This window comes from Phalacrocorax carbo, chromosome 2 (genome assembly GCF_963921805.1).
Source record: "Phalacrocorax carbo chromosome 2, bPhaCar2.1, whole genome shotgun sequence".
NCBI classification, from domain to species: Eukaryota; Metazoa; Chordata; class Aves; order Suliformes; family Phalacrocoracidae; genus Phalacrocorax; species Phalacrocorax carbo.
In genome coordinates, this window is record NC_087514.1 from 9,557,714 (window position 1) to 9,572,539 (window position 14,826).

At 37.0% G+C, this 14,826-nt stretch overlaps 1 protein-coding gene across 4 annotated transcripts in view; it reads left to right on the plus strand.

Moving 5' to 3' along the window:
* DNAAF11 (dynein axonemal assembly factor 11) overlaps positions 1 to 14,467 on the plus strand; it is a 37,101-nt gene extending 22,634 nt beyond the window's left edge. For 3 of the 4 annotated variants that reach the window (XM_064442069.1, XM_064442068.1, XM_064442067.1), the window contains 2 exons: positions 3,003 to 3,088; positions 12,673 to 14,467. In XM_064442069.1, coding sequence (XP_064298139.1) covers positions 3,003 to 3,088; positions 12,673 to 12,859 — 273 coding nt within the window. In that variant the 3' untranslated portion in view covers positions 12,860 to 14,467. Of the gene's footprint in view, positions 1 to 3,002; positions 3,089 to 10,508; positions 11,000 to 12,672 lie in introns of those variants that run through there. The other variant, XM_064442070.1, reaches the window with a different exon arrangement.
* The last annotated feature ends 359 nt before the right edge of the window (positions 14,468 to 14,826 follow it).

Sequence of the window (14,826 nt, forward strand, 5' to 3'; positions counted from 1 at the left end):
CATTATGACTCAGGTTATCAACAACATTTGAGAATACCAATTTGATATCATCAACTTAATATGAATTCTTTTTAGTAAGATAATAGGAAGAGCAGAGTTCATCCAACTTCTTTCAGGCTGTATCAGTGATAAGACAAGCCTAATGACTAACCTTTCTGTTCCTGATAAACAGTTATTATAAAAATAAAATTATTTGCAACTAGATAAATGGCCTAGCACATTCCTTAGGTAACTGAAATGTTAAAAATGCTATTAACCTAAAAATAGTCTCCTATAATATGCTTCTTGCAATACTATCCTGAAAAGGTATCTCTCAGAACAGAAAGCTAACTGAATTCAGTAAGTGTTTTTCACTTGCCTTAGTGAAATTAAATTTAAAGAAATGAAATAAGTTTCACCTTCTTTTCTGGAAATATTTTTCTAAAATGTACTATTTACTGCACAGCGAATCACTGTAGAATGGGTGTCTTCCTAAGGCAGTGTCTGCCAACATTTTCTGGAAGGTTATCAAAACAAACAAAAGGACACAACATTCACTGAAAAGATATAGTGACACTTTTAAAGTGTAGTGTTTATGCTGTAATAATCATCTGTACGGAGATTTTGCATGAGTAAAGAGGTGATAGTGACTACATCGTACATGCTTATTTTTCTGGGAAAAATACACATGATACGAAGTTTTTCAAACTTCGAACCTCTCTGCTTGGGCAGTGTCGTCTTTGCAGATGATGCAGGAAAATTAAAAGCAGAGACTTTGACCAAAATTGGCATATTAAATCAGTGATTTTGTAACAAGTCATCAGTAGATTACATCAGTAGCATTTTAATTAATGTCTGAAAAACAGCTTCAAAACCCAGTGTTATTAGTAAGCATTTTCTATTTAGGGTTCTGAGACATTCTGTGTCATGTTTTAAAACTTCACTTTCCTTATTTTAGTGAATCAGAGTGCAGAATTTGGACTTTTTCATTAATTCTTTATTATATAAGCAGTCGCAAATTAATTCTGTCAGCTTTATATTGCCCAGGCCTTCAAAAGCATTTAGAAACTTAAAGATCAATGAAAGTTAGATTCCTTAATTAATTTAAAAATAGGAGTGGTATATATTATGTATGTCAGTACAAAGGTTATTTGATAGAATTTCGTTATATAATTCGCACTTACCTAGGTATGGTAAATGCAGTAATATTTCATTACTGTCAAAGGCATGTGGAGACATACAGCTGGGAAACCCTAGAAATCTCTTCATCCTTTAGGGTAAATATCTTTCAGGGAAACTCAGTTACTCAGTGGAATTCCTCTTGTAAAAGAAGAAAGCCACTGTAGGAAAAAAATGTGGACTCAAAAAATGACTCAGTTTAAAAATATTGTTTTCACATATTCATTCTGTTTTCTCAGATATATTCCAGATTCTATTTAACACATCAATTCTAGAATTCTCTGATAATGATCTTAAAAGAGCTCTTCTTTCTGTTTTCTGATTAATGAAAATATTAGCAGTAGTTTCATAAAATCACTTTCAGAAAGCTTTGTTATATTAATTTAGTCCATCTTCCTGTTTATCACAGGCTTTAAATTTCATACAGGTGTCTTTTTACTGAGCCCAAAGTTTTATATTTGGCCACAGTTGGAGCTATGGCAGTTCTGGTTTCCAGGACAGTTATGCTCACTTGATCAACATCACTAAGAGATGGACAGTCAACTACTGGCTTGATGAAGCTCACATACCATTGTTGCATATGGAGTTGTGTTTCAAAACCAAGAAAAATTAGAGTGTATCACCTAAATTTTTTTCTCGAACAGAGGTAGGAGGGCATCTTTTGAGCAAAAGAGCTTTTAAGTCAAACAATATTTGATAATTGGTAATAGATGTTATAGTAGGCAAATCCTATCCCTTCCCAAAGTTCCAGGATCATTTCTTGTCAAGGAAGCCTCTTCTGTTGATTGCAGAATCAGCAAATTTCCTCACCATTCTTGATGATGTGCTCTGAGGGCAAAGTAAGGAACATTAGTCTCCAGGGGATCAAAGGAGCAAATTATTGTTAAAAGAACAGAACACCAGAGGGCGTCCTGAGAAGAGAGGTAAGGTCCAAAGAAGCAGACTTTTATTCCCAGAGTATATACAGAGTGAGAGGTGATCAGCCCCTCCACAATGAATTTCAGAAGCAAATGACAGAAGCTACAGGCCTTGTTTTATTTCTTGCTGATTTCAGAATGGAGACTTCAAGTTTACCAGGCACCTGGAACAGACTGCTTTCAAATCAGGTGCTCTAAGAAACAGTCAATAAAACAAACTGTTTGGTACAGTTCCTGTTCTCCTCTTTCCTTTCAAGTCCTTACGGGGTCCCTCTCTCATGATGATGCTAAGAAGAGGAAGAGATACCCTTTTGCCATGAGATAGCCTTTTGCCAATAACATGTATTCCAGAAAATGGTGACAGACATGTTTTCTTTGAGAAGGGGAATTTGCTTGGAATTTGAACGTGAGATTCTGTTTTAGCAAAGGAGCTGAGGGAGTTTGTGGTCATTCAATGCTTTTATAAAGAGTGAGGAGAATTCCAGACTGCAGCAGATTCTTTAATAAAAGCGTCTGAACTAACACATGAACACCAGAACTGAAATGGAAGTGGAAGACACATCATCAACCAGTTAGCTATGGAGAAAATCAGCAATGTGCATTATTAACATGGTACTAAATAAGACAGCATATATTTAAATACAAATAGATGTATATATTTAAATATTTTTTTGTGTGTGTATACATATATACACCTGCTCATATATATATTTGAATATAATTCCATTCAGATAATTTGGTTAAAATTTCTTTATGAATGTGTTTTATGATGAGTGAAGTGTTAAAATCTAATAGAAAGAGTAAATGTCACAAGAGAAAATTTCTTCCGACTCTCCTAATTCTTCTGTTTTTGAGAGATTATTTAAATGCTTGTGAGCATAAATATCAACTTTCATGAGACTTATTTTTCTGTCTATTTTTTTTGAGGCTAAAGAAATAATCCTGGCTAAGCAAAATGTATCAACTTCAATTAAAGATTCTGACTGCAATACACGGCAAAAAAATGCAAGAAGGTAATTCCTTTTTTTCATTTGCATTAGGTTTTTTTGTCTGTTATTCACATGCCAGAATATATGCTTCTTATTACGTTATTATTGAAAAAATTAAAATATTGATTTATATAGACTAAAACTATGTCTAAATCTTTAGACTAATGGCCTGTCTGATGCTGTTTATAAAGTGATCTGCTCCAATAGCAGAGCCAAAAAAGCACTTATTTCTGCTGATCAGTTTTATTCCATCAGCTCATTCAGATTATTAAACTGGTATATACTAAAACTAAATCACCTACTGAGAATTGCTTCTGCAGAGCTCTTCTTTATGTAACTCAAGTCTGAAACCATTTAGAAAGCAATGATTTTGAATCTCTCTCATGAAGGTGTTTGCATGCTGGTACACAGGTTGAGCTACTACACTAATAAATAGGTTCAAAAAGCAAGTCTGCAAGGTTTTACAAAACACAACCATCCTATTAAATGTGATGTAAACTCGAGCTCTTGAAATCTTGCAGTTAATGACTGCCAGAAGCAAGCAATTATCAGTGATGCACTATTTTTTACTTTCCCTCTTAGCAGGCATTACTAGCCATTGCTGTAGACAGGCAGTAGGTTTGATGGACACTTGACCTAAGCACAAATACTATGATACATCTTTTAATCTTTCCTTTTCCCCTTGCTATAGGCATTTCTGGTATTTATACCAGAAAAAGATATGGTAACCACAAAGTTTGTTAAACCATTTATATGTTTATATTTGAAGAGTTGTATTTGTTTGATTGTTCGATTGTTTGATTTAATTGTGGGGCATGTTGATGGAAAGGCTGAGCAGTTAGTAAAAAATAGCATTACAGATCATCGGTATTCTTCTTGGTCTCAATATTTAGGACACTAGTAAAATGGCTCTGCAAGAGTCAATTGTCAATAATTCTACTTTTTATTTCTTATTTTTAATGAATATCAGTCATGACTTCTTTTATTGAATGACCTGCATAATCAGAAGATGATAGGGTGACTGGAAGAATTTGTTGAGATACTTAATGAGCCACAAGCACTGCACCCTTTCCTTAGGGAGCAGTGATTACAACAATGCACCATCTTGATTACTGAGTATTTAAAATAGTTTTAAAAGCTCCAAGCCAAATGGTAGAGACTTACTCTGCATGATATTTGAAAAGTCCTGGCAGTCAGGTGAAGCCCCTGGGGACTGGAAAAAGGGAAACATTGTGTCCATCTTTAAAAAAGGTGGAAAGGAGGACCAGGGGAACTACCGACCTGTCAAGCTCACCAGGGAAGATCATGGAACAGATCCTCCTAGAAGCTGTGCTAAGGCACATGGAGGACAGGGAGGTGATTCGAGGCAGCCAGCATGGATTCACCAAGGGCAAGTCCTGCCTGACCAATCTAGTGGCCTTCTCTGATGGAGTGACCACATCAGCGGTCAAGGGAAGAGCTACGGATGTCATCTCTCTGGACTTCTGTAAGGCCTTTGACATGGCCCTCCACAACATCCTTCTCTCTAACTTGAAGAGATACAGATTTGATGGGTGGACTGTTTGGTGGATAAGGAGCTGGTTGAGTGGTTGCATCCAGAGAGTTTTGGTCACCCGCTCAATGTCCAGATGAAGATCAGTGAGGAGTGGTGTCCCTCAGGGGTGTGTACTGGGACCGGTACTGTTTAATATCTTCATCAATAACATAGACAGTGGGAGCAAGTGCACCCTCAGCAAGTTTGCAGGTGACACCAAGCTGAGTGGTGCGGTTGACACACCTGAGGGATGAGATGCCATCCAGAGAGACCTGGAGAAGCTGGAGAGGTGCGCCTGTGAGAACCTCCTAAGGTTCAAGAAGGGCAAGGGCAAGGTCCTGCACATGGGCCGGGGCACCCCCAATATCAATACAGGCTGGGGGATGAAGGCACTGAGAGCAGCCCTGTGGAGAAGGACTTGGGGTACTGGTGGATGAAAACCTGGGCATGAGCCAACAATGTGCACCCACAGCCCAGAAAGCCAACCGTACCCTGGGCTCCACCAAAAGCAGCGCGGCCAGCAGGGCGAGGGAGGGGATTCTGCCCCTCTGCTCCGCTCTGGTGAGACCCCACCTGCAGGGCTGCGTCCAGCTCTGGAGCCCTCAGCACAGGAAGGACATGGACCTGTTGGAGCGGGTCCAGAGGAGGGCACAAAAATGATCCGAGGGCTGGAGCACCTCTCCTACAAGGACAGGCTGAGAGAGTTGGGGTTGTTCATCCTGGAGGAGAGAAGTCTGCGGGGAGACCTTATTGTGGCCTTTCTGTACTTAAAGGCGGCTTATAAGAAAAGTTGGAACAGACTTTTTAGTAGGGCCTGTGGCAAAAGCACAAGGGGTAATAAAAAAGGGTTGATTCAGACTAGGTATAAGGGAGAAATTTTTTATGGTGAGAGTGGTGAAACACTGACACAGGGTGGTGGATGCCCCATCCCTGGAAACATTCCAGGTCGGGTTGGACAGGGGTCTGATCAACCTGATCTAGTTGAAGCTGTCCCTGCTCACTGCAGGGGGGTTGGACTATATGACCTTTAAAGGTCCCTTCCAACCCAAACCATTCTATGATGCTGTTCTATGATTCTACGTTGCAAATGGAATAGTCCTTTCCTCAGAAGTAGAGCTAAATCTGTATATGCATTAGAAGAAATCAGTTAAAAGAAATTTCTCAGCTTTTTTCCAGGAGAAATCTAGATCTTCCTTCGTTACATAAGTGACATTGTCTCTCTTCCAAATGGATTCTGCCAAAGAGCAAAAGAGTTGGTAATTTGTGGATTAGCAATATATATTTTTTCAGAACCCTCTATGTGCCTTTAATTTTGGCTACACTGCCAATGTGTGAATAGAAGTAATAATGGGAACATGGAAGTAATAATGTGAAACGTTCCCCTTTCCTGCTAGCTGATGAGCTAAAGATACTCCATAGCATACTGAAACTCCAAGAATCTGTGTTTGCTTTCAATGCAGTTATAAGCAATTATGAATATGCTTACTTCAGATTTTGAAGAAAAAATACAAATTTTACTGTTAAAATATTGCAAGAATATGTATCACAAAAGTAGAAGTAGGAAAGAAGTCTTCTGAATTACAACTCTTACTAAAAATAGTAAGTTTTGACCTCTTTAGTTGAAAAGTCGCTGACTAGCCAGATGTTAAAAATTTGCTGAATAGTTGTCTCTGAGATTACAGAAGAACATTCATTACAGTGATTACACTTGACAGCTACAGATGTCTTAGCTAAATGCTGTCAGACATATAATCTGCTAAAATATAATGTAGTGCTTTAAATCTCTTTAACTCTTGTTAGCTGGTTTACATGATGATACTATCATTACTTCTGCCACGTAAGAAAGATTTATTCTGTGACTCTATACATATCTGTGTTTCAAACCTTCAGAAAGACAAGTTTCTATGGGAGGAATTTGTCAGATTGATTTATTATACTTGTAAAGCCTCTATTAATGCAGTAGCTGAGTGTGCCAGTCTTCACTGTGACTGGCCTCACAATTCATCTGTGAGGTACAGAAGCTGAGTTCACCATAGGTAAAATTCGGATATAAGTAGGAACTGACTTTTCTGAAGTCATACTGGAAATTTTAAGAGTAACAGTTACATAAAGTCAATAATCCTGGTCTCATACCCTCAGCTTTAGACTATTCTTCCTTTAACATGTTGGAAAAGAAAAAAAAAACAAACCTAACACAAACCAAAAAACTCACAATGTCTCTATAGGTAGATATACACACACCTGAATTCCTCCAGGAAAGAAAGATACATAGGAATGTGTGAGAGAGATGTTTTTGTGTCTTTTTTGGTTGGTTGTTTTTTTGGTTGGGGTTTTTTTTTGTTTTTTTTTTTTTTTTGTTTTTTGTTTTTTAATGTACATCTTTATATGTAGAGGTTGAGAAATACAGCCAGAGAACAGATTAATTGGAAGAGGCAAAGGAATGGAGCAGCAATTTCTAGGATACTTCACAAAGCAGAATTAAAATCAAATCAGCAAGTTCTGATCTATACACATCTTTTATAATGAAATAAGGTATGTAAGGAAGAGGTGATTTCTATTTGAGTAGTTCAAGCATTGCAAATCTCACTGCTATAGGTGTCCTTCTCCTCTTAGCTAAGTAAGATTGCAAGATTGTAAGATTTTTCCATCTGGATTCTTAAGGGGAAAACAAGAAAAACCTGTGCTGCTGGAATGTCCACCACTGGCAGTGATACACCCGTAAATGCTTTTGAACAGGTTATCAAGTTTCACCCCAATTTCACTAGCTGTGAGAGATATCAAGTGTACAAAAATGTAAGTTATATTGACCTTTAGGCCAAGAAAACGTGTATGTTTTTGATCACTGTGTTGGATCTTAATTCCAACCTTGTTCTAGCAAACATGTCATCATAAGACTCATTAGCAGAATTTCTTTTATGGTTTACAATTTCACAGTCATGAACAGGCATTAATTTACTTTCCTTGGAGAACTTTTTATTTTCAGTTGAGCTTTTTTCCATTTATTAATGAGCAAAGAAAACCACTGATTACTGGAAAAACTCTACATTGTCTCACTTGAGGTGTAACAGTGTTGCTGAAGATGTGACATACTGTGAAGCCCTAATTTACTGGATGACCCTGATTTAGTTTGGTTCATTTTGGTGGAGAAGATGCAAAGAACAAATTTGTCAGAACAGTTTGTAGATGTAAGAGTAAGAATCTTCCTTTGGGAGTGAGGAGTCCTAATTTGGATCCGTGAAAGAATCCTTGTGAAGTGTGGGAATACTCCCTTTCCACAGACCTAGTGGCTGAGAATCGCTCCCACGTGTACATTTCTACAGTTTACACACAGAGGGATAGAGGTATGGCAAGTTGGAAAGGAGAGAGCTTCATGCTGCAAAGGGAAACACAGTAGAACAAAATGAGTAATTTCCTCAAGACTGGGGTCAGAGGTAAGATGAGGTCAGAAATTGAATGGAGCTGTAGGCAAACTAACCAGAAAGAGCTGCAGGAGGATTTATGTGATCTTTCAAAACCCGAATTCACTTCCTGCCTAAACCAAGCACGAATATTTTAACTTGAAGAAAGCTAAGTGCATCCGAAGTGTGGCCTACACAAAAGATGAATAAATGTGTGGAAAGATCGCAAATGGCAAATCAGTTCTCAGTTCTGTTGAGATGTCATGTTTGCCTTCTATAAACACCTGCAAGTAGATCGTAAATCTTGAAAGTTGATTAGATTTGCAGAAATAATACTGTCTGGCTACATAATTTGTTAGCTGTCTTGAAGACACTGAGAATTTTTACAGTGCAAGTTACATTGCCTGGGAAAGGGAGGAACATAGGAAGCGTAAGTCAATTGACTGAACATGAACAACCAGAAAGGGGAGTCAGGTATGACTAAGCGACATATTAAAAAAGCTTTTTACTCAAGTTAATCTTAAAGGATAGATTAATTCGCATTCTCGTGGAGGCTATTCTCTGCCATTTGACTAATGAGGAGAACAAAAGGTGGGGTGACTCAGAAGTGATTTGAAAATTAATTTGCCCACACGGGTGTCTGGTAATCCATAAGTGTAATAGAGGCGAGCAGACTTCAGAAACATGCCCTCTGGAGAAAAGCATTCTCAAGAATGCTGTTCAATTAACTCCTGATCACTACAATCTAAAGTAATCGCCAGTTGTCCATATGTGACAAGGACAAAAGACTGAGGGCAGAGACGTACTTTAAAGTCTCTTTGTAACCTTCCATAACTTTGTAAACAAAGTCTTAACACCTTGTTAGAATAATGTTTGCAGTGTAAGATTCCCTAATGTTTAAGCATTAGGGACACCACTTTGACTGACAGATTTAACAGTGCTTTTTATTTTTCTGGGTTAATCAGGAGTGAAAATAAGATGGTATTATAGCCAGACCTAGAAATTCGGGGTCAATTTGCATATTGCAGTTGTTGGAGCACATTTCATGCTAACAGACAAGGTCAGTTTGAAATTTGGTATCTTGAAGTGACTGTGCACAAGAAGGTAAGGGTTGGAACGGTGAAGTTGAAAATGACACAGTGACTATGATTTTCTGTCTAACTTTTAGAAACTTGGATGCTAGCATATACATTCTCAGTTTGATCACTCCTATTTGTGACATATATTTGTCTTTTAGGCAAGATATCATCAGCCTTTTATTTATCAGAACCTTTTACCAGTGATTTGTTAGTTCTTCTTGATTGCAGTTTAGTCCTTGAAAAATGAATTTGATTCTATCAGCCACTGTATATTCATATCTTCCCAATGATCCACTGATTCTGAAGACCCCAGTTGTAGCTTCATTTCAGATCACACCTATGTAGGGAGATTTGAAAGACCTCTTATGCAATGAAAGAGGTATTAACATTACAAGTATTTATAAAACCATGATTATTTGCTTAGATTACCAGCACATTTCTGTAAACATGTATTTTCGAAAGTTGAAACCAGAGCATAGGAAGGATCACATATTCACCATGAGCTTTTAACATACATAAATAAAGATTTGTCTTTCTCAAAGCTCACAAATAAGATATAATCCCATATATGAGAATAACTTTATTTTTTTCTTCAAGGAAAGGATTTATTAGTACTTTTTCTAAGATGATAATCACATTTGTGCTGTTTCATTCACAATGTTAGAAGACTGAAAGAAGTGCCTCTCCAAAGCTGTTGTGACTTGTAAATATCTTTGGAAATGCTGATGCCAGAGAGGAAACTTTCAATCAAATGTCAAAAACCGTATACTCTGGATCAAATGTATGAGAAATCCTTAGCAATCTAGATTTTTTTGAAATTCAGAAATTGAAAGACGGGGATGTAACTGTCAGATCATTAAAATATCAAACGCGGGGTTTAAGAACTGTGTGAAAAAAAGTGTAAATTGTAAAAAAATACCAAATTATCAGATATGTGCTCTGTCACACACCAGATTGTTCAGCAGGCTGCTATAGTTATGCAAAATGGAAGGACTGACTTTATTGTGGAGTCTTTTCATTTTCTATTCTAAATGCATTGTTGAACTATGTGGAGATAGAAATAGCTTTTATAGGGAAAAAAATTGTTGGGAAAAAATAAAGGGTTTAATCCAGTGCTATTTTTTTTTTGTATGGTGCTCTAATCTTTAGACCATAGTTTTCTCTTGCGTAGAGAACACTCAGCAGCAGGTAGCAGTGCCAAAAACTGTGAACTTCATTTTTTTTTAAACCTGAAGTTGAAATTATTTTCAAACATTGAGGTTTCAAGATGCAGGCTGTAGCTGGTCCTGCAAAAAGTATTATTTTTTCATCACTGTTGTCTTACCTGTGCTCATGGAATTACTTCAGCAACAAGATTATTTTTATTCTGCTGGGTAAAATTGCATTAAAAAGTCTTTAGATGACCTAAAACTCGTTCTTCCAAAAATTTTCAGGTGCTTAGTCTTGACATCATCAATACCCAGCCTCTTCTTCTGTCGATAACGTGATGAGAGGAACAGATTCTCAGCAGATATTTGTGTCGTAGCTGCACTGACTTCAAGATAACTGAGTCTTGTCATCAGCCAAATACTTGTATCATGGCAGTTGAGATAGTACTGTGAAGCTTGACTAAACATGTATAGAATGTTTGATCATGTGCATATAATTAGATAAAAGCCCAGTTCCTTTCTGGAAAAAAAATCACCTGTGCTTGATTCTCAGTCCTTCCTATTGTCTGTCGCTAATAGATAATTCTTGATAACATGTGCTGATTATATTTTGTGAATGACTGAATCATATAATCCTTTCATAGCTTGTTGATATGCATTGTTACTTAGGATCCTCCCTGTACTGAAGTTTATTCTGCTACTAAGCAATAAAATATTATTGTATTTTCATGACTAGCAATTTGTACAAATTTAGAGCTGTTGAACAAATGTAAAATACCACTATTAATTAAAATACTTCAGAGCAAGGAAAATCTTTTTTACCGTGTGACAGAAGCACAGACTGAGGGTAATTAATTTTCATATTTATGCCTTTTTAGCTTTTTCTGAGGTGCCTAAGATAAGTGATTAGATTAAGATTCTGGACAGGGTGAGCTCTCTGCGTTTTGGAAAAGGTTATCCAGATTATTAAAGCAGCGTGCTTCTCTGGTCATTTTCCACTCAGTAAAATAAGCAAATAATTCCCGTAGCACAAGAAAAATCTAGTGGCACACGGCTGAAAGAGGTGTATGAGCTGATGTCTGCCTCTTCTCTTAGTCATGCTTTCCTTGGCACTAGCATAGGAGGAGAGGAGGAAACCTGCCATAAATCCCTCTGAATCTCTGCTCCACTGGGACAGAGATCCTGCACATGGATGTGGGCTGGGGCATCTGCTCAGACCCCACAGAACCGTGATGGAGAAGCACTGGCAGAATTCAGAAGCTCCTTGGCAAAACTCCCTCTTTGTTTTAACAACTAAAGATGGTGATTTTCAATTAAAAATCTTTTAATATGCTTTATTTACATATTTTCGTTACCCATGTTGTCATCAAAGGAATGCATTCTTTCATTCAGTGACTTTGCTACCAGCGCTTTGTTCTGGTCCTAATGAGCTTTTCTGATATCCTGAGTGAACAGGTAGTTTTCTCACATCTTTGAAGAGTGTCACACTGTCTTTTGTAATGCTGAGCTTGGAGCTTTGACCCAAAGTAGCACTCAATGTAAAATGAAAACTAATATGAGGATGTAGAAATCGTGTTGGAATTTGCAGAAATTAGAATGCCATTGTAAAATTAAATGTCCATTTTGCTATTTTTCATGTAAACAGTAACAAATTACTTGAAAACGGGCTAGATTTTTTCCATTTAATTGTTGAGCTTCAATTAGAAAGGCTTTAAATGCTGCAAGACAGAAAGTGTAAGAATATTTCGAATCTTTGATCATCATGTGATGTGGATGCTTTGCCTTAATGCATGGCCCATACACATTTCTAAGTGTAATCTAAAGGATTATCCTTACTAGCAATAGAATCCGGAAATTCTGTTATAATTCTGACCTTTCTTATACTTCCATTTCAATTTTTTTCATAATACAAACATGGTGGGGATTCATATTGCCAAAACATAAGAATTAGCTGATAAAAGCAAATAAATTTGTACATTTTCTCTCTCTAAATAAAAGTATTTCTGCTTTCCAAAGATGAATCTATCACATTGAAATTAAGTCAGCTAGTGTTAAAAATGAACAGAAAGAAAAAAGAATGAAATAACAATTAGATTAAAAAAACCCTGTCTTACATCAAGAGCCAACCATTTGTAATGTGATACCAGTGATCACCACGTTCTGAACTAAAGCAGATTATAGATGTCAAAAAATTAACTTTTGATGTTTGTAGGCTGAGGATTATTTTGTACAAAATCTTAGAGATTCTGTAGTCCTTTTCTGTGTTTACACTGAGCTTTTCTGTAACAATCAATTCTCAAGTTACGAGAACTCTTAATCCTCATTTAATTGGACTCAGGAACAGATCTCACACTGGAATCAACAGGTTTATAAACAGGCACCCAAAATAGTTCTGTCATATTTGACACTGGAATTAAGGTTTTTTCCATTTGTTTCCCTGTTGTTTCAGGAGCGGACACGTTGAGAAATTAGAAGTGGATCCTGGTAAATATTCATTCCCTGATGTGACAAAGATAGTCCAAGAAAAGGAACGAATTGGACAGGGACCTATTAGACTCCAACCAAAGAAGAATGCAGAGACTAAGAAGAGTTGTGTAGATTTTGAAAATAATGATGATGTTCCTCCCTTAATTTGAATAATTCTTCAATAGTCCCTCTATATGTGGCATGTATGCTTGAGTTGTTTTCATGACCCTATGTGTAAAGTAAGTATAATATAGCTGAAGGTGGAAATATTGTTACATTTCTTATCAGTAACTTTGTTATGCCTGTTTTCTTCAACATTTTTTGTTAGTATATTGCTATATGAATTCTTTTTTTCTAGATTGTTTACTTAATAAGTCTCAAATCGGAATGGGAGCCTTATAAGTCAACCATTGCTGTTTCTTCAAAGAATTTACTGTCTAGCTTGAAAAATGACATATTACTGTAGAAAAAGAGAGAGAAAGAAAGATATCTTTTGACACAATTTATGATTATTCTCACTAAACTGAAGATAGGAAAAATCTCTGTGTATTCCTTCAGTGTTTTCTTTTTCATGAAGGACAATAGTAAAAGAAAAAAAATTATTCCAGGAGTGAGAGACAGTGCTGTAACCTACCATATGGCAGTGAATTTTCCAGCATAATGCAGAGCTCATGGATTCTGGAGCTGGTATAACAATGCCTTTCCTTGAAAATGTGGGGAGACAATAGTGCTGAACACAGTATCTCAGATGTGGCGCCATGGGGAAGCTGGGAGAAATCAGCTAGACGGTTCTTGTTCTTCTTTATGCAGCTACTCTAAACTGTTCCATCTTTTCAGGATCCCCTTAAAATATCAAGGCTAATTTTAGCTGTTGGATGAAATAAGGTTGAGCAGCTGTAATGGGATGAGCTGCTCCTTACCTACCCTCCAGCCCATTTTTAGCAACCAGAGACTCCATTATAATATTTTTTTCCTCAGCTTCTGTATTGCCCCATGAGTGAACAGGCAGCATCAAAGAACAAATGTATACTGTGTTACATTAGAAAATTATTGCAATTTGGCAAGACCAGAGGTTTTTTTTCCCCTCCAGTTTCCTGAGAAAACAAAGTTCATGCCATTCTTGGCTCTGCTTTTGAATGCCATTTCTGTTATTTTCACTCTATTTGACAGAAGAGAAAGGTCACAGAAATACTCAGCTCCTCTAAATTTAGTGAAAACTGTCACTGAGTAGTAAAAAGGGATTATCTTGATGCAACTGCTGTTGGGAAGAGAGAACTCAGCCATTAGGTGTTCTGCCAGTAGCCACTCAGCTAATCAACATGTTGGTAACTGGACTCTTTGTGTATATTATCATTCTTGCCTAGGTGGTAGTTAAAGAAGGAAGGAGTCATGATGGTAGGGCTCTGGGAACCTGAGAGAAAGCTGAGGAGAGTGTGGGAGATGTTTGGAAAATATGGTTAGACCTTGAGTTACTGTGGAAGCAGAAGGTGGATATTGAGAAGACAGTGGAATTTCGCAGAGTGGGGGTCACAACAAGTATTTCTGGGTTGGGTGGTTGTTGAAATGAGGAATATGTAGGGGACATATGGCATAAAACCATAGAAAATCGAGCCTCATTAGCTTTGTTGTCTACAAAACAGTTGATTTAAGGATATATATGTGCTTGAATGTCTCCTTTGACCTTTCAATTGGTCAATGAGTATTTGATACTATAGTATATTGGTTTTTTACCAATTTTAAGGCCACTGTTATTTCAATGATAAAAACTAAAAAAGAAACTCCAATGAAAAAAACAAGTTAAGCGACCTACGTTACCTTGCTAATGGATTTGAAACTGGTTTTCTGTAAAGGAGGGCTGTTTGTCCTGCAGGAGGAAAATGCTCCTGATTCAAACCGCCTTTTGCTTCTAGCCAAATGGGATAGAGCAAGCAAATTCAACTCAGGAAGAATCAAAGAATATTTTGTGGTTAGATCTTTAAGGTAGAAAATTAATAAGCTGCATTTACAACTGAACCACTAAAACTCCACTTAAAATAAGGTGTTTAAGTAGCCGTGTAAGTTCAGATAGTGCCCATAATATTCTGCAGCACATAGTCAAGTCCATGATACGTTGTTTGAAAGTGCTGTATACCTAAAT